Source organism: Cervus elaphus, chromosome 33 (assembly GCF_910594005.1).
Source record: "Cervus elaphus chromosome 33, mCerEla1.1, whole genome shotgun sequence".
Classification (NCBI taxonomy): Eukaryota; Metazoa; Chordata; class Mammalia; order Artiodactyla; family Cervidae; genus Cervus; species Cervus elaphus.
In genome coordinates, this window is record NC_057847.1 from 34593960 (window position 1) to 34613640 (window position 19681).

The 19681-nt window shown below is 41.8% G+C and overlaps 2 protein-coding genes across 4 annotated transcripts in view; both read left to right on the top strand.

Annotated features, from left to right (window-relative positions):
- LOC122688507 (WAS/WASL-interacting protein family member 1-like) overlaps window positions 1-2831 on the top strand; it is a 53262-nt gene extending 50431 nt beyond the window's left edge. The window contains exons 3-5 of the mRNA XM_043894528.1: window positions 610-773; window positions 2112-2625; window positions 2731-2831. Coding sequence (XP_043750463.1) covers window positions 768-773; window positions 2112-2625; window positions 2731-2831 — 621 coding nt within the window. The 5' untranslated portion in view covers window positions 610-767. The remainder of the gene's footprint in view (window positions 1-609; window positions 774-2111; window positions 2626-2730) is intronic.
- Window positions 2324-19681, top strand: part of GRB14 (growth factor receptor bound protein 14) — a 123568-nt gene continuing 106210 nt past the window's right edge. For 2 of the 3 annotated variants that reach the window (XM_043894104.1, XM_043894105.1), the window contains exons 1-2: window positions 2696-3047; window positions 4297-4429. In XM_043894104.1, coding sequence (XP_043750039.1) covers window positions 2857-3047; window positions 4297-4429 — 324 coding nt within the window. In that variant the 5' untranslated portion in view covers window positions 2696-2856. Of the gene's footprint in view, window positions 3048-4296; window positions 4430-19681 lie in introns of all 3 variants that reach the window. The other variant, XM_043894103.1, reaches the window with a different exon arrangement.

The following is a 19681-nucleotide window of genomic DNA, read 5'->3' on the forward strand; positions in this document are numbered from 1 at the left end:
ATCTTTCCCAGTATAAAGGGTTAAGCAGTTTGATTGGCTGAGAAAGGGAGAGAAGAAAGCAGAGGCCACATTTTCCCTAGGGGTAGGAAGCCTAGGATCCCCGGAGAGAGAGACCCGGGGCAGAAAACGCTTACACTGGGGGAGGGGCCAGGAGACAGACTGCTTCCTTTGCCATTTTACAGGCTCAAGTCAAAAAAGAACAGCCGCTAGGGGAGGACTGACTCTGGTGACAAGGTATCTGCTTTACTGCTTCAGCTATCTTCATTAGTTATGGGAAGGAAAATCTCTTTTGAACTTCCCTTTTCACAGAAAAATGCCTCTGTATTCTCTTAGGCTGTACTAGGTCTCATAGTATTCTGCACCTTTTATATTGCATAGTTCTTTATTCAGAAACTTTTTTTTTTTTTGTAAATCTCTTGGATACAAAAGCTAGTTCTTTTGTTGGCTTGCTTCAAAAATGTGAATGAGGGAACTGTATCATTCTTGATATAGATCCTCAAGGTGTCTGGGAGTAAATTCAATATTTAACGTCAATCTACAAGACAAAACTATTTAAGTTCTCATTCCTCAGAGATTTGTTCTTTTCCTTTTTGCCCCCCATTACTACAGGTATAACAAGTTTTCCTCATGGGGGTTAGAGGAGGAATATAAAGTCTGCAAATGGATACTCCCTGGATTTCCACTAAATGAGAAAATGCCCAGAGAGGGGAGACACAATTGAGATCTCATTCCAACCAATGAATATTCTTTCCTGAGGTTAAAAATTTATGCTGGTAAGTGGAGCAATATACACTACTGGGAAATAGTATTTCCAGTGATTCCAAAGATATAGTTTCCACCTACTCTTTTCTCTGGCAAAAAAAGACAGCCTGCTTTCTTTCTCTGTATGAGACAGAGAGACAGAGAGTTGTTGAGTAGAGAGGGGACAAACCTCAGCCATTGATTCACTCTGTTAGAATGTTCAAACTATATCATTTTCAGATAGGAGCAATGGCTGCCTGCAGGACTTTTGGATGAAAATAGGAATGATTGGTGATGATGATGAAGAAAATATATTTATGTCTTTAGCTCAAGTTATCTGCAAATACATGCTTCTTTTTTATTTTCCTGGAAAGACTTCAACATATCGGTACGTTTTTACATTAAACTCTCTTGAAATCCACATAGAATCCAAACCATCCTTCAGGGAATAGGATGTGAATGAGGGCTTTGCCTGGCACACAGCACCAATGTGTTAGCTATCATCATGATTAGTATCACTAATCTTATCCCTCAGGGGAACTACCATTTGGTCTGGGCTTAGCCATTGCATTGCATAAAGTGTCCTGGAGACCACTCTTGATGTGTGACCCAGGTCAATATCGCTATTTATTGGGTTTTAATTTTGACGTGAGCAAAACTTGGATTCTGTAAGCTCTTTGACTCAAAATTTTGTGCCTCTATGAAGTACCACAGATTTCTCACAGGCTGGGGATTAGCAAACCCTGGGTGTGGCAGTGGATGGTGCCATGGTGTGTGTGTGTGTGTGTGTGTGTGTTGGGGTGAGGGGGGACACGCAGATATGGAGCAGGGGGCTTTGCCAGTTGCCTTAGGAGGCAGTGTTTGCCTTTCCCTGGGCAGAGGTTGTGAAGGTTAAGAAAACCTGGTTACCAGAAGTCAGGGACAGATGTTACCTAATTTGGTCAAAGAACAAAGTGTATAAAACATTTGGAAATCCCAAACAGTGCACTGGGATGGTGTACTTATTGGAAGAGCAGAAACAGATTTACCACCCAGAATTCAGAGTAGGGCGACTGCATCTCAGGTTGAGCGTAATGTAATTACCACCTCAAACAGTCTGGATTTGGGGCATGGAATCTTTCGGGTTGGAAGCTTCACTGCACTACTTCACTAGCCCTGTCTTGTACCAGGTACTCCATGACTTTGAGCCTCAATTCCCTTATTCTGGGTAAACATCTAATTTATGAGGCCGTTGTGAGGTAGAACGGGGCTAGGCAGAGTGGGGACTCATTAGATGAGAGCTGCTCTTATCAGAAGAAAATGAATAATCTTCCTAATTCCTAAGACGTCAGGTTCACTCATACCTTACTCAGAATTCTCAAACATCTCAGGAGTTTTCGGCACCGACTGTACTGCCTGTTCCCCGTCCACCCTTCTCCCTCGCCGGTGTCCTCAGCTGCGGAGTGGAAGCAAGAAGAGGCACGTGGGGGACAGACTGGGACAAACCTGGTCCCCCGCTCTCCTGGCCCGGTGGGCCTGTCATGGCGGCCCGGCGACAGCTCTCCGCTAGCAGAGCAAGAAGAATGAAAAGGTCTCGGGGGTCAGGGCTGCCCAGACCCCCGCCCCGCCTGCGCCCTGCCAGGCTCGCCCCGAGGGAGCGCCGGATCACATGGATCCCGCCTCCCGCGACGTGGATCCGCCCCGACCTCCGGCTCAGCCTCGCGCTCCGGCGCCCACCTGGGAAGCCGGCGGCCGGAGCCTCGGGAGCCGGCAGCCAGGCCCCCGCGCGGGCGGCGCGGGCCCCCAGCCAGCGCCCCCCGGCCCCCGGGCCGCGAGCGGGGCCCGCCCGGCGCCCTCCCCGCCCCCTCCGCGCCTCGCCCCGCCGCCCGCGGCCCCCACCCACCCGCCGCTCCTCCCTTCTCCCCACCCTCCTCCTCCGCCCCCTCCCCTCCCCCGCCGCCTCGCCTACCGCTCGGCCGAGCGTCTGAGCCGCCCGGGTCCAGAGCGCAGGCGGCGAGGCCACCGCACCTGCAGCGCGCTCGGGCTGCCGAACCGGCACCTCGCCTCCCGCCGCCCGGTCTCCTTCTCCCCCCGCGCCGGGTCTCCCATGACGCCCGAGCCCCACGGCCGGCGACAATGACCACTTCCCTGCAAGATGGGCAGAGCGCCGCGGGTCGGGCGGCTGCCCGGGACTCGCCGCTGGCCGCCCAGGTGTGCGGCGCTGCCCAGGGGAGGGGCGACGCCCGCGACCTGGCGCCGGCCCCCTGGCTGCACGCGCGGGCGCTCCTGCCCCCTCCGGACGCGACCCGCGGCTGTGCGGCAGACAGGTAGGCAGCCCTCGGAGGGCGCGGGGGAGTGTCCTGGGTTGGCAGCCGGCGAGGGGTGAGGAGGCGGTCCTAGGGGGTGAGCCATGTGCCCGGAGCTGGGCCAAGTTTGAGAAAGTCTCTGAAGACAATTCCCTTTGAGCTGGCTCCTACCGGATGGGCAGGACATTGCGATCTCCCAGCGCCTTATAAATAGCATCACCGTTTCATTGAGAGCTCCGGGTCGCTCTCGCCTCTGCCCATCGGTGTGAACTAGGAGGCCGAGCTCCAGGCTGACCACCCTCCTTCCTTCGTTACTGCGTTAAAAAACAAAAAACAAATCCCTTTTATGTATTATAAAAAATCAGAATAAATCAGTTCGCCTCCCACGTGGAGTCTTAGAGCGACCCTGGAGAGGCAAAGTACGGATTGACATTTGAGCATCTAGCTGATCAGCAGGAAAGAATAGAGGCTTTAAAGTGTTTCCCAATCTCCATAGCATTCAGCCCTAAGTGCCTGTAGAATTCTCAATTTCACACATACTTTAGGAAAGAGAAAGGCTGCAACAATACAAAAATCTATAGTCCTTTATATTCATACATTTAAATGGTGTCCTTTTTTTTCCCTTCAGATTTTCAAAGTGCTTCAACTTCACTGAAGTTAAAATTACTCTGCAGTGGACCAAAGTACATTAATACTAGCAAGTTCTATTCACTTACCTCCTCAAAACCACTGCCTTGCAGTTTAGTATCTATAAGCACTTGAAAAATCAACAGACTGTGTGTGGGCCACATTGTGAATGAAATTTGAAGTGAGATGAACCACAGCTATAATTAATAAACCATAACTTGCAAAAGTGATTAGTAGACTAGAATAGGGATGAATTCACTAAATGTTTATAGACTGTCAATTTAGTGGATGCAAAACAATGTCTAACTCCTCAGGATGATTTTTACTTCAATAATTCTGTAGTCTGTATGTCAGTTGCAGGAAAATTATCAGAAGTCCTGGAAATGGGGCTTCCAGGCCTGGTGATTTTTTTTTTTTTAGAGGCCAAAAGAAAAGGAAGAAAGGAATGCAAAAGGAGATCGATTTATATCAATTAACATGTTTTATTCTGACCCACAGATAGTACACCACAGACCTTTCCTGTATACTTTATATTAGTATTGTCACAGAGTGGGACATTCTGGCCTTAACTTTTTAATCCTGACAGCAATTATATTTTACATTCCGTTTTATGTAAATTACATCCTATGTTCTCTCGGTGTAGGAGAAAAAAGAAAGATCTTGATGTTCTGGAAATGCCGTCTATTCCAAACCCTTTTCCTGAGCTATGCTGCTCTCCATTTACATCTGTGTTGTCAGCAGGCCTGTTTCCCAAAGCAAATTCAAGGAAAAAACAGGTATGCATTTTAAAATGTTCTAATTAAAAAATCTTAGAAGTTCTATATCATATAATCTTAAAGGTATTCAATAACTTACAATATTAGCAAAAGATTAGCTTGGCCTATTTTAAATAACTGTTAACTGACATAATTCTTTGCCATTAGTTTCCTTTAGGGTCTCACTTTTCACATCTGTATAATGGGGACTTTAAAACATACCCGTCAGGCTTTTGGAATGGATTAAATTAAAGAATATAGGTGAAGTACAGAGCCTAGGAGCTATTATTATTCACATTGTAAGTGGAGAGGTATATATGATAACAACTGATCAATTTTAACTCAGAAATTGGGAGAGCGGGTAATGATTTAGAGTGAGAAGGGAATTGACTGGTTCCTTTAATACCTTCTTTAATCTTTCATATTTTCAACCCAAGCCAACCTTATTTACTAAAGGAAATTGATAATGGTGAATCTGTGGTGAAAGGTAAATGGAATTTTGGACTCTACAGGTTTTCTTTCATTTCAGTGAATTCCTCAGTTTGGAAGCTTCTGAGTGCAGAAGGCAGATGACTTGTAAGTGATGATTAGCGTATGAACTTAGTTTTTATGATTTTCTTTCAAGTTTCTAGTTTGGAGCTGACTTGAGCAATTAAACTTCAAGAACCAAGCAACTGTGGGGAGATGCATCACAATTATATATATATATTTTTTGGAAAAAAAAAGTGTTTCCTAGATTAATCCCATCTCTTCTGAATATACTTCATTCCAGTCTTGAATCAGCAGACAGAGAGAAGCTTCACTAGGTAAAATGTACCTTGTTCTTGCAAGGGTTGTTGTTTGTAGTCGCTAAGTCGTGTCCAACTCTTTGTGACCCCATGTACTACAAACAGCACACCAGGCTACCCTGTCTTTTACTATTTCCCAGGATTTGCTCAAACTCATGTCCACCGGGTGCTTCCCTGATGGCTCAGTTGGTAAAGAATCCATTAGCAATGCAAGAGACCCCAGTTCAATTCCTGGGTTGGGGAGATCCCCTGGAGAAGGGAACGGCTAGCCACTCCAGTATTCTGGTCTGGAGAATTTCACGGACCGTATAGTCCATGAGGTAGCAAAGACTCGGACACAACTGAGCGACTTTCACATAAATACACATACATGTCCATTGAATTGGTGATGCCATCCAACCATCTCATCCTCTGCTGCCCCCTTTTGCCTTCAATCTTTCCCAGCAACAGGGTGTTGTCCGGTGAGTCTGTTCTTTGCATCAGATGGCCAAAGTATTGGAGCTTCAGCTTCTGCATCAGTCCTTCCAATGAATATTCAGGGTTGATTTCCTTTAGGATCGACTAGTTTGATCTCCTTGCCATTCAAGTTACTCTCAAGAGCCTTCTCCAGCACCACAGTTTGAAAGTATCAATTCTTTGGCGTCTAGCCTTCTTTATGGTCCACCTCTCACATCCTGACATGATTACTGGAAGAACCATAGCTTTGACTATACAGACCTGTGTCAGCAAAGTGATGTCTCTGCTTTTTAATATGCTATCTAGGTTTGTCATAGCTTTTCTTCCAAGGGTAGAAGCAACAAATTTAAACAGTCAGGTGCTTGCCATAAGGAAAGGGTTAATGAAAAGAGAGAAGATGGTTGATTATTTTCCCCCAGCTATTGTTCTCTTTGCTTTTTCCTGCACTTTTACTATCTGTGATGGGTTCAATAATGTGTGTTTGGGTTAAGATGTAAGATGGGAATATGGATGATAGATTCTTTTGTGCATCATGGTGATGGAAAAATTGATTTTGAACTATCCCTGTGATCCAGGATGGGGAAAGGAAATGTCTGATGATGGCATAATAGTCCTTTGGGGAATTTAATACATCGTTTTCCCTATTTATGGATGGTCTGCTATGTTTCTTGCATCATCCTAGGCTCTGAGGCACAGAGCTAAGCAAAAATGCCATCCAAAGGGTGTTTATCAGGACTTCCCTGATGGTCCAGTGGTCAAAACTCCATTTTTCCAATGCAGGGGACACGAGTTCTATCTGACTGGGGAACTAAGATCCCACATACTGTGTAGTACTGCCACAAAGCAAAAGAAACAAATAATTAAAGAGGGTGTTTATCAAAAGGTAGGGCTAGGTTAAGCATTAGGAGATGAACAGAGGAAGGGAAGAAGAGGGAGAAAGGCCTGGGTTTACTCCAGCTTTAGATTCGTGAATGAACACTGGGAGAAAGTCTGTGTCTACCAGGTGAGTCGAAGGGGCAGGGTTTCTTTTGAATAAAGAGAGAATAAACATCTTATGATTAGGTTAATAGAGGAAGAAAAAAGAGAGAGTGGGTGTATGTGTCAGGGTCAAGTCAGAGTGTGGCCCAAGTGTGGGTAGTCACCGTCTAGAGTAGGACATCTGATTCTGAATGACAGTGTTTCTTCAGATCGGTTCAGCAGATTGGCAGAGTGGGAGAAGGGTGCTGCTGCGCTGTGCTTTCCTCCGGCCAGTCCCCTACTTGGGCCTTTGTGCCCTGTCCCACAGTGACCTTCAGCAAGAGCCCTGCACCCGAACGGACTGCTGTGGCCCGAGCCGAGTTCTGGCCTGAGTCCTAGGGACCAGTCCCAAGGGTACTCCCATCGGAGAAGCGCCCTCCCTCCTCATCTCTTCCTTGGTGCAAGGGTTGGGATTTCCATGAAGAGAAGGATGTCCTAGAGCTGGGCAAGAAGGCTCCTTTGTGCAATCTTTTATTTTGGCTGTGCCGGGTCTTTGTTGCAGCCTCTAGGATCTTTGTTGAGGAGCACTGGCTTTCTCTAGTTGCAGCACACAGGGGTTTCTCTTGTTGCAGCAGAGGGACTTCTCAGTGAGGTGCAGGGGGCCTCTCTTGTTGTGGGGCATGGGCTTTATTTTTATTTTTTATTTTTTTATTAGTTGGAGGCTAATTACTTCACAACATTTCAGTGGGTTTTGTCATACATTGATATGAATCAGCCATAGAGTTACACGTATTCCCCATCCCGATCCCCCCTCCCACCTCCCTCTCCACCCGATTCCTCTGGATCTTCCCAGGGGGCACGGGCTTTAGAGTGCTCAGGCTCAGAAGTTGTGGCTTGCGAGCTCTCTGGTTGTGGGATCTTAGTTCCCTGACCAGGGATCAAACCTATATCACCTGCATTGCAAAGTGGATTTTAACTACTGGACCACTAAGGCAGGATTTCCAGGTGGCACTACTGGTAAAGAACCTGCCTGCCAATGCAGGAGCCATAAGAGATGTGGGTTCGATCCCTGGGTTGGGAAGATTCCCTGGAGGAGGGCATGGCAGCTCACTCCAGTATTCTTGCCTGGAGAATCCCATGGCCAGAGGAGCCATGGAGTTGGATGAGTTGGATACAACTGAAGAACTAACACACGGGCTGCCAGGGAGATCTCTTGCATTCTTTTTGTTCTCTTTTCTGCACCTAGACTTTGCTTTTAGAACTGATCCTTTGTTTTATTCCTTTCTATACGCTTAGTTCTTCGGAATGAGGGAGGTTTTGGGGACAGATGGACTCTATGTCAGTAACTCCCCCAAGTTCAGTGTCTTTGTGACACAGATTACCCCTTTACAAGATGATATTTCAGGCCCAATTATCTCTGACCTTTGGTTGAGATGATGTCCTAGGTTTCTATTGACTATTATTTATGGCTGAAAACATTATAGGAGACGATGTCTCATTTCTTTATAGTCTCTCTTTGTTTTGTTTAACCATTCCAGTCATTTTAGCAATTCTTTTCCCCCCATAGAAAAAGTGAAGAATTGCACTTGTTACTTAGAAATAAATGACCAGAAAGTTTGAAAGAATCCAGACTGGCAATGTTAAATCTTGGCCTTTCAAAACCACAGTCAAAAACCATTTTACAGGCCATAGATACTTTTTTTGTTTTTTACAATTTGCGATGTCTACATAATACATGAGTGGTAAAATGAATTGATGCCACAAATAGAATATGCTTTCTCTCTTTGTGCAAATAAAATGTCTCAAAGTATACATTACTATATGCTTTCAATATTTTTACTTTAAAATAATAACTAGATTGGGATAGAATCTGGATTCTTTATCCCCCCCTCCCTTTTTAAAATAATTCTAACTGGGTATATTTCTTCAGCATATTTCTTTGTGTTTGCCAACAAAGCAGATTTAAAGTGTGCCCTCCATATACATGATCCAGAAAAGTTACTTGCAATTTAAATTTTATATGAAAAATAACTGAACTTATGAATTTAGGTATCTTTTTTTCTGTTTCTGATTAAAATTTACCAGGAAATCATACCTGAGCACTTATTATTTGAAGAAAGGGAAAGAATATCTTTAGCCTTTACAAAAGAATCAGTTCTTTTCTTGAGTTTGCCTACCCCCAGGTTATTTTTGTTCTTGGACTCAGTTTATGTAGTTGCTCTGGCTCATTGCTTTCCAGGACTGTGTAGGATAACTAATTCAAAATAAAGCCACTGAAGATTTTAAAGATAAAAAATCACCTGTGAGAAACAGTGTCATGGAAGTTTCAAGCTGGAAGAGATCTTTGAGATAAGCTGGTGAAACAGTCTTCTACAGATGAGTAAATTGAGGCAAAGAAATATTATGTAGCTGATGTTATCACAGCTAGAACCTGAAAATTGGATTTCTTGAAGCATAGACAGCCCTCTTTTAAGGAAGGTACAGTATCTGCAGAAACTGAGAACTGTAAGAATAGCAAAGTAATAAACCTGTAACAGTTGTTGTTAGTTATAACTCTCCCCTTAATATAAAAGGTGAGGCAGCAAATGCTGTTTGATGATCTCCACCTAAGGATCTGGATTCCTTTTTCTTTTTCCTTCCTTGACTATAGCAGTCTTTTTGTGTTTTCTTCCCCCTCTAGCTTTCTTCTCTGTCTTCTCCCTAAAACTGATAAGAAAAATCTATCAAATCATTGGTCTACATCAAGTAAGTTTTATCAGTGTTATTAATAAGTGGATTTCGTGTGTAGTTTACAGTCCACAGGCACACTGAGGCCAGGAAGTGTGTCTGTCATCCAGATCGTAAGATTTTTTTTAAAAAGTACAAAACTCAGAAGTGATTTGTCCATGCTTCCACAGTTTAGATAAAGGGAAATCGAAAAGTCATTTCTGTATGTGTTTGTCCCTCACTACACTATTTCTGGTCTATTTTATATTGAATTAAACCTTTTTGTATATCTCAGGAAAATAAAAACTATCTTCCAAATAATTAAAGAAATTCTTTTCCATATGCTCTGCCTTTGATTTTTGTTTTCTTCTCATATGTCCAGGACTATCAAACAATAAGTTTGTCTCTGTCCCCAATGAAAGGGTCTCTGATATCATTCTTTCATGATGTCAGTAGTGATTTTAATTTGTGCAGTGCTAAACCTGTATGTGTGGTTCTTATGTGGCTGCTGCATTATCCAAATTTACATACCCATTTCTCCAATATACATAGAAGAAGAAAGCAAAGAACTCTACTCCCCCTTCTCATTTTCCAGATTTAGCAGTTATCAAGATTTTGTCTCATTTATTTCATCTATTCCTTTTTGAAATTTGTATTGTATTTGTTGAAGCACAATAAATTACTTTAAAAAAAAGCAAATTCTGGACATCCTGTCATTGCATCCCTACGCAGTTTTGTATGCACTGCTGAAAACTACATTTTCTTATTTAATCAACAGGCCATTATTCCCTAACAAAAATAAAAATTCCTTGAAAGGTGAAAGTCATTCAGTCGTGTCTGACTCTTTGCGACCCCTTGGAATTCTCCAGGCCAGAATACTGACTGGAGTGGGTAGTTGTTCCCTTCTCCAGGGGATCTTCCCAACCCAGGGATTGAACCCAGGTCTCTCACATTGCAGGCAGATTCTTTACCAGCTGACGCACTAGGGAAGTCCAAGAATACTGGAGTGGGTAGCCTATCCCTTCTCCAGGGGATCTTCCCAACCCGGGAATCGAACCGGGGTCTCCTGCATTGCAGGCAGATTCTTTACCAGCTGAGCTGCATGTGAAAAATTCCTTGGTATCACTTAATATCTTTCATAATCAAATTTTCTAAGTTGGAATGATACATGAAATCCTCAAATTACAAACTGGCTATATTTCAGAATCTTTAAATTAGGTCTTTAGCTGTTTGAATTCACGGAAACAGCATTATACATTGTGTTTAGGCCCGCCAGGCTCTTTTACAAAATCCTATATTATGTAAAATGAAATGCAAATTTCATATATTTGCAGAAAGTACACAGAAACAATACTTGCTCCTATTGGGGTTTCAAACAAATACGTGTTTCCAGCAGCAGAGTGCTACTTTTGAATGTTGGCACTTGATGAATATAATTTTCCTTGAGAGAAATTTGAAAGTGCCCAGATCTTTGTAGCAATATTGAAGCAGGCTTTAGAACAGTACTTCTCACTGGACCACCTTCCTCAGAATCAGCAGGGATGCTTATTAAAAATATAGATACTGGGGCTTCTTGAATAATAATATCCTGGTGAAGGGCATGGGATTTGACTTCTTATTTTTCTTTAATATATATACAAAATTAAGGGTACTCATTCTCTGCTGCTTTTAGGCTCTGGAGCAATTTGACCTTTCAAGATTGAGAATTTTATTTAGCTGAGAAAAGGTAGAAATATTCCAACAGGACTTTAGTTGGTATTTTATCCAGGTATTGATTGTTTGGGGTGAATAGAGCCTCATGTGAACTAGTTTGAAAGGTTATGTTATAGTACCTGAAGGCCAAAAGTTCATTGATCTCATGAGAGACTGGAATTGGGAATCAGAAAGCCAGCAAAAATCAAGGCAGCCACTTTCTCCATTCTCTCTCTTTCTTTTCCCATAAACATAGCACATAGTCTCTGCTTCTTTTTCTAAATCCATATCATCCTCTGATATTTCTCTATGGTCTTGCTTGTCTTGATTGCATGTCACTGCATGTGGCCGCAAGTGGCCACCCTTATTGGAATAACTATTTCTTTCTGTTGCTGGTTTAGCGTGTGGTGACTGACTGGAGTCCATATTTGGAGAGAGCTATTAGCCCAGTGTGTCCAGCTCTTATTCAGTCAGCTGTGGCCACAGCTGACACAAGGGACCTGGACCGCTGCTCACTCAGCAAAGGTTATGAAACAAATTCTGTGAGTAGGAAGCGCAAGTTCAGTAGATATAATGTATGGAGGTGGGGAGGAAATGATGAACAACTAGCACCCTAAGGAAAAAAGCTCAAACAAAAAACAGTGGACACACAATTTCTTATAATATATGAATGATATATGGTAGCCCACCATAATTTGTCTGACATAACCTGCACAGTTCACAGGATCCAACTCCTTTACCTCAATTCACTTAATTCCCTTGAAGGGAGTTTACTTGACAGTGGTTTCAGTTGATGACACCCATCAGTGATGGTCATCTTCCTTATTCCTTGTTCTTTGTTTTAAGCCTGCCTCTTATTGAGGTCCCTTGGCTTCTGAGGACAGGAGCTGTCAACTCAGGATCCTCCCTGCTTCGTGCTAGATACCTTCGACTGTAATAGAAAACAGCTGTCTCTTCCTATTTTAAAACTTAAATCCCCTAGCAGATCTGCTTGTCAAGGTTTTATTTCCAGTTTGAAGTTTGCCTCTAATTTTTAGTTAATTTGCAGGATGCATTTGCAGTCCAACCTTTATCTGCAATATGACTTTTATTTTTTACTTCTTTGAAAGCTCAGCTTCTAGTTTGTTTTTCCCTAGGGGCGTATATTAAGTTCTTTCAAGAGGAGGAAAATTGGAGTCATTCATGGTTCAATATAAATGTGGATCTTAATTAATATAAAAAAGCTTTCTGTAGTCTTATGGAGTTGCTTTGAAACATGTCAGCTTATATGGAATAGTAATAAATTCCACTGTATAAGTATCTGAGCAAGGATAAGCAGACTTGGGAATTGTCCTTTCGGCACTCCTGGTAAGGGCTAGCTCAATGCAGAACTTAGGAAATGGCTACAAGCCTTTGCCGAAGAAAGGGAGCAGAAGGGAGACTTTCAGAATCAGTTTAGAAGTCTAATGGGAGAGCTGACATAGGAAAAGTATCTTTTACTTCTTGTCCTTCCCTTTGGTTCCACTTGTTGAGTAGTTTTCAAAGCCACAGAGAGAATAAACACAAATAGCAAGATTACCACTTTTAACTATTGGTAGTTTACAGATGTTTCCGTCTATTCTGAAAGATCGTTTATAAGTTGGCTATTTATTCACTTGTATTTTTTCCGTAGCTGTAATGTTAGATGGGGTTTCCCAGGTAGCGCAGTGGTATAGACTCTGTCTGCCAGTGAAGGAGACTCAGGAGACTTCTTCAATCCCTGGATTGGGAAGATCCTCTGGAGGAGGAAATGGCAACCTGCTCCAGTATTCTTGCCTGGAAAATTCCATGGACAGAGGTGACTGATAGGCTACATACAGTCCATGGGGTTGCAAAGAGTTGGATGCAACTGAGCACATACAATGCTAGATATGATTATTAGGTTATTAAGGAGCCAGTTAAAGTTTTTTAACCCACAGTCGTGCCTCCAAATGGTAGATTTACACCATCCTCTGCACCAGCTTTTAATACCATTTCCATAGAAAGATGTAGGGCCACATGATGTAATTGAAAGATACTGGACTGGGAATCTACAAACCTAGGTTTTAATAGGGTCCTGCTGCTGAGTGATGTGATATTAGCCTATTGCCCACACTTTCTGGGCCTCTAAGTGCTACAATTTTATTCTGTTCCTAAAGCAAGTGATTCTAATGGCTCTTGGAATGTTAATACTAATGACTGCATAGTAGACAGGTGTCTTAGGAGGCTTTTTTGATCCCATTGGCCCCAGCATTTCCCTTTCAATCTTAGATCTTCTCACGTGGTTACTACACCTCCTTTGATGAAGAAAACATTTGGGTGCTGTGGGACAAGTTGCACAGGAGCCAACTTTACAGAGATGATGGGGACAAGAAGGGCTTTTAAACTTGACATTGTGCATCATTGTGTCTAGATCCAAATAAGAGAAAGTCAGAAAGGTATCATATCTGGAAGGGGTCAGTTTGTGTGGTGAAATTGTTTTTAAACTTAGAAATAAGGCTATAAGATTCGATATGAACATTGAAGACTGGCCTTGGTTCAGTATGCACTTGGTTATGCTTGGCTTAAGGGGTTCGAGGGGCTTATAACTTCTGTGTCCTTTTCTAAACTCCGCTTGCTCAAGTCATTTGTTTGATCACTCAAGTCAAAAACCAAGGAGTCCTCTTTCTGGCCTTCTTTCAAGTACTGCTACATCTTTCATCCCAATAAACTTGAATCCATAACCTTCCCTCCATCTCTGCTGCTACCATCCCAACTTGAGCCTCTGTCTTCTGACATCTAGGAACATTTTAAATGGCCTCCTTTTGCTTCTGCTTTAGCCTGTTGTGGTCCATTTTCCATATACTTGCTAGAAATGAACTTTTAAAAATGTAGATCACATTATGTCACTCTCTGGTTGAAAACTTTTTGATAGATTACGAGAAAATTTAAAATTCTGCCTTGACCTACAGGTTCCTGAGCAGTTTGCTTTCTGTCCATGTCTTGAACCTCACCTGCATTCTACTCTTCATATTCTAACCATTGGAGAGGGACAGTCCTGCCTGAATGTGAACTTGGCAGGCTTTTTTTTCTACCTCAGAGTCTTGGGCTTCACTGTTTTCTCCATCTGGAACCTTTTTTTCCTGGTTATTTACAAAGCTGACTCCTCTTTATTCTTTAGATCCCAGTGTAAGATCATCTCATCAAGGAGGCCTTTTTTGACAAGTCTACCTAAAGTATCCCTCCACACTTTCATTCCCCATCCTATCACATTTCCTAGTACATTTTCCTTGGTCATAGTTACCATAATCTGAACTGTCTCATTTATTTATTTGCTCTAGTTATTGTTTTTCTCCCCAAATAAAATGCTGTGGTTTTATTGTTTTCGGATTCTCTTAAGAAAAGAATTAATGAGTAAATGGATTATTGAAGATAAATAGTTAAAACCAACTTAACAAACAATATTTTGGCATATTTATTCTAATTATTACCAGTCATCTTTTTCCTCTTCATCAAATTTTAAAACATTAAAACATATTTCTAATTTTATTAACAGATTCTATTTACAAAAAACGAATATACTAGGTTCGTAGACCTGTGGGATTTTAGCAGTACATATCTTTTTCTTTCATTATGCACATAGGAAATTTTGATCACGTGTAATGAAATTAGTGGACATATTTCTGATTTTAATCATTATTCTCATTTAATGGAATTATAAGTGAAAAGTACGTGGTGCGATTGTTACACTTCCAGTTTATTGTGTGTTTAAAATCTACACATTTAGAAAAAAAATTAAGTATAAATATGAGTTGGGTTTTTAATATGAGTCTCTCAGTGCAAGGGGTAGATGTCATTACAGTGTGCATGCATGCATGCTCAGTCACTTCAGTCATGTCTGACTTTTTGTGACCCCATGGACTGTAGCCTCTCAGGCTCCTCTGTTCATGGGGTTCTTTAAGCAAGCATACTGAAGTGGGTAGCCATGCTTTCCTCCAGGAGATTTTCCCGACCCAAGGATTGAACCCAGGTCTCTTGCATTGAAGGCAGATTCATTACCTTCTGAACCACCAGCATGTGCGTGCTAAGTTGCTTTGGTTGTGTCCGAATCTGTGTGACCCCATGGACTGTAGCCCATCAGACTCCTCTGTCCATGGGATTCACCAGGCAAGAATACTGGGGTGGGGTGCCATTTCCTCCTCCAGGGGATCTTCCCGACCCAGGGATCAAACCCTTGTCTTTTATGTCTCTTGTGTTGGCAAGCTGGTTCTTTACCAGTGGTGCTACTTGGGAAGCCCTGTTATTATAGCAAGTGTTTTAAATTATTATCTATTAATGTCCTCGATGAATGATTTAGGCCAGTGCTATGATGTTGAAATGGGGAGACATATACCCTGTGGATATATACAGAAAGACTTTCCGAGAGATTTACAAACTCAGAGATTTAAGATAACTAGTTTCCAGATCCTCATCCTCCATGTGTACTTCTTCCTAATAGCTACCTGTGTTCACAGTAACTGTCTCACTGCATCACCCTGGGGCATGAAAACCTCCAGGGCATCACACACAGGGAAAGCTTCCTTTAATGATTAATCAAAGTGCAACAAATCAGAAGGGGTTCTTATCTTTTTACGCCTTATATTTTTGTTCAGGGGCAACATGGTTAGAAATAAGGATTTTGACTGGTGTTGAAACATTCTGAATTCAGATATATGATGGGAATAATGACAATTTTAACTTTTTCTGTTTTTCAGTTTACATTTATTGACTTAATTCTTGCCTCTGCTGACTGTTGTCAAAGAATATATAACTTTTGAGGGAGAGTTTCCTAAGAACAAGGCAAATAGCGAGCACATCAGTGGGAAATACTGAATGCTGAAAATGGCCTTTTGTGATGTATTTAAATGTAATTTATATGTATTTTCCCACTTTTCTCAACACTTGAGACATATCCACAGCTGAAGGAAAATGCACCTACAAACACCTGATGTTATATATATTACTAAGTGGGTTCTGTGGGTGAGGGAAGTTCCTTGGGGAGCCGACTTGGAGCCTAGGTTTGCCTGCAGGAAGTGTGCTGGGGCTCAGGGCGCTTGGAAACCCTGTCTGTGGGATGAGCACAGGACAAGTTGGGCCGCAGTGCAGCCACAGCAGAAGCATCAGCTGATCTCATAGGAGCTGGAGCTGCAGAGGCCTATGGAATTGTTCAGAATGAGGGCACAGAGGCTGCTCAGCGGAGGCCTGAGCTTGAACATGGGGACTGTCCTCCCCTGAGAGCAGTGACAGGTGGGGAAGACTTGCATGCGTGTGTGTGCTCAGTCGCTCAGTCATGTCTGACCCTTTGCAACCCGATGGACTGTAGCCCGCAAGCTCCTCTGTCCATGGGATTTCTCAGGCAAGAATGCTAGTGTGGGTTGCCATTTCCTCCTTCAGGGGACCTTCTCAGCTCCTGCATTGGCAGGCGGATTCTTCACCACTCAGCCATCTGGGAAGCACGTGTCCTCAGCCGCTCAGTCGCGTCTGATATTTTGCCTGCCCCGCCCGCGACCCTTAGCTGGGTCTTAGTGGCTGACACTGTAACAGCGGGGAGAAGTAGTCCTTCAGTCCTGAAAAGGGCAGTCTTGGATTGTATGCCGCCGCGTCTCAAGGATATAATTTATACATAATTTCTTTCAGCTTTTATGTGTCTTACTTAGTATTGTGGTATTTTATCAAATTATATAGTGAACAATTCATTCCAGTCTATTCCCAACCTGTGTTATCATAAAATACATTAGAATTTTCCACTTGCTATTAATCAAATGGCCTCCCATGGGGGCTCAGTGGTAAAGAATCCTCCTGATGATCCAGGAGATCTGGGTTCAGTCCTTGGGTTGGAAAGGTCCCCAGGAGAAGGAAATGGCAACCCACTCCAGTATTCTTGCCTGGGAAATCTCATGGAAGGAAGAGACTGGTGGGCTACGGTCCATGAGATCCGAAAGAGTTGGACACAACCTAGGTGACTAAACAATGACAACATCATCAATAAAATACACTAGAGGCTAATTTTTAGAAGTATATACCGTTTGCTTTCATTAAAACCATAAGAAAACTTTATCATGATGAATACTATAATTAGTGAAACCATTTCTGATTTTATACTTAATTGTTAAAAATTACATCCAAAAGCTGAAAATCAGTGTATAAGTGTACATTCACACAATTATCAAAGGAATTCCATGGCCTTCCTAGCACTTCGTCATACTACTCAGAACTCTTAATTCTATATAATTTTAATTTTGAGTGCTTTCAGCTATTTCTTTAGAAATATGTTTGATAATTAATTATTAGTGGTTTTTAAAATATTTTTTCTCAGAATGCGTATTGATGCCTCCATTTGAACTGAAAAGTAAAGCTGGACTTTATTTGATAGAACATTAGTCTGATTTGTCTGATTGATTTGAGAGTAAGGACTAACTTTTCCAGTTATATGGTTGACATTTTTCTTAAATTGAATGCACTAAGTTTACAGTCTTAAACCTTTTTTATTATTTAATTTAGAAGAATTAAAATTTTCAGAATTGATTTATGGTTGATTTACAGTATTGTGTTAATTTCTGGTATACAGCAAAGTGATTCAGTTATATATATAATATATATATATATTCTTTTTCATATTTTTTTCCATGTGGTTTTATTACACAGTATTGAATATAGTTCCCTGTGCTATACAGTAGGACTTTTGTTGTTTATTTTATATATAGTAGTTTGTGTCTGCTTATCGCAAACTCCTAATTTATCCCTTTCCTATTCCATTTCCCTTTTGAGAACTGTAAGTTTGTTTCTATGTCTGTGAGTCTGTTTATGTTTTGTAAAAAAGTTCATAGTTTGTATCATAGTTTAGATTCCACATATCAGTGATATCATATAATACGTCTTTGTCTCTCTGGCTTACTTAGTATAGTAATCTCTAGGTCCACCCATGTTCCTGCAGACTTATTGGATGATTGATCATTAAAAATGAATTTTAGCTCAGATGGAATTCAGAGATTGATGTTGCTTTCTGTCACCTCTGCACTCTTTTCTCCATTATTCAGCTTAATTATTCTCTAGCACTTACTGTCAGCTGGCATATTATATGTTCATACATGTTTCTGTTTATTCTCCCAGTGCCTTTTTTCACTAGCGTATAAGCCCTGTGAGAGCAGGGACTTTGTTTTATATGCTGTTCAGTTTCCAGTAGATAGAGCATTGTCTGGCATTTAATAGGCCCTTACCCTGATGCTAGGAAGGTTTGAAGGCAGGAGGAGAAGGGGATGACAGGGGATGAGATGCTTGGATGGCATCATCGACTCAATGGACGTGAGTTTGAGCAAGCTCCGGAAGATGGTGGAAGACAGGGAAGCCTGGTGTTGTGCAGTCCACGGGGTCAAAAGAGTTGGACACAACTGAGCGACTAAACAACAACAGTACATTTTGCTGAATGAAAGAATAAATGAATGAATTAATGCATGGGAAAGGAGCAGAGGAAGTAGGTATTATTAAGAGAAGGAATGAGAGTATGTTTAAGAACGTACTGATAGTTTAATATAAATGGTAAAGAGTTTGGAAGAAAACTTAGGAAAGTAAAATTTAGTTATTGGGAAGGTTCTGATATTGTTAAATGTTAAGAGAGATCCTCGTCAGAATAAACTTTTGAGTATTGATTTACCACTATTAGCACATTCTAAATCTGAATTACCGTTGCTCAGAATAAGTGCTGCTCTTGTCTCTTTGGTCTCCTTGTAAGCATTTTCAGTCTTACCAGCCCATGTGTGCCAGTTAAAAAGCATGTATGCTTTATGGGACTAAGTCCAGTAAAAGCTTTTTAGTCAACCCACATTCACAGTAGAAGGTTACTTTCATTCTTGGGAAGGGTGACGAAGCCCAGTATTCAGATGAAAGGGGTACTTTGGTATTATTTAACTGGGTATTGGCAAGACTCAGGCCAGTATCTAGTTTCTCTTTAGAGACATTTTGCATTATATTACAGTACTCTTACTGTGCTGTGCCAGGGAAATTAAGATCACCTGGAACATTCTGTAGGTCACTGGCTTAGAATCTTAGGGCACTGGGAACTTGATGTTTTGTTTTAATGACCTCATTTAGACTGAACCTGTCTTGGTCCCGAAGGCAAAAGGACTTCTTTACCAAACCATGTCTATGCCTTGGGAAATAAATGGGAAAGGTTTAGGGAAAGGTGATTTGAAAGCATTGGATCAACCTCCATGTAAAGAACACTTGATAAATTAGGACTCTTCTGTCAAGAAAGATGAGGAAGTGGTATAATTAAAGTCCTTTCCACATGGATGTAGCCATTCAGTTCCATGAAACATATTTTGAAGGTTGAAGATAGTTTTAAGAAAAGTGAAAGGAAGAAAGGTTTATAGGTCATGTAGTAGTTCATGAGCCTTGTGCTCCAGCAGATCCTTCTGCAGAAATTTCCAGAGGAAATGAAGCATGCCCTCCATGTTTCTCAAAGTGGGAGGATATAGTGTGTATATGCATATGGTGTGTATGAGAATGGTGGGAAGGCCATATGGGACGTTGCACGATAAACATGGAACACCTTTCTGGAACAATAATTTTAATTGAAAATGAGAGGAAACACTTTTTTGTTAGAACAAACACTCCTGTTTTTATGAGTCAAATGCACAATTTACATGGATTTTAAAGAACA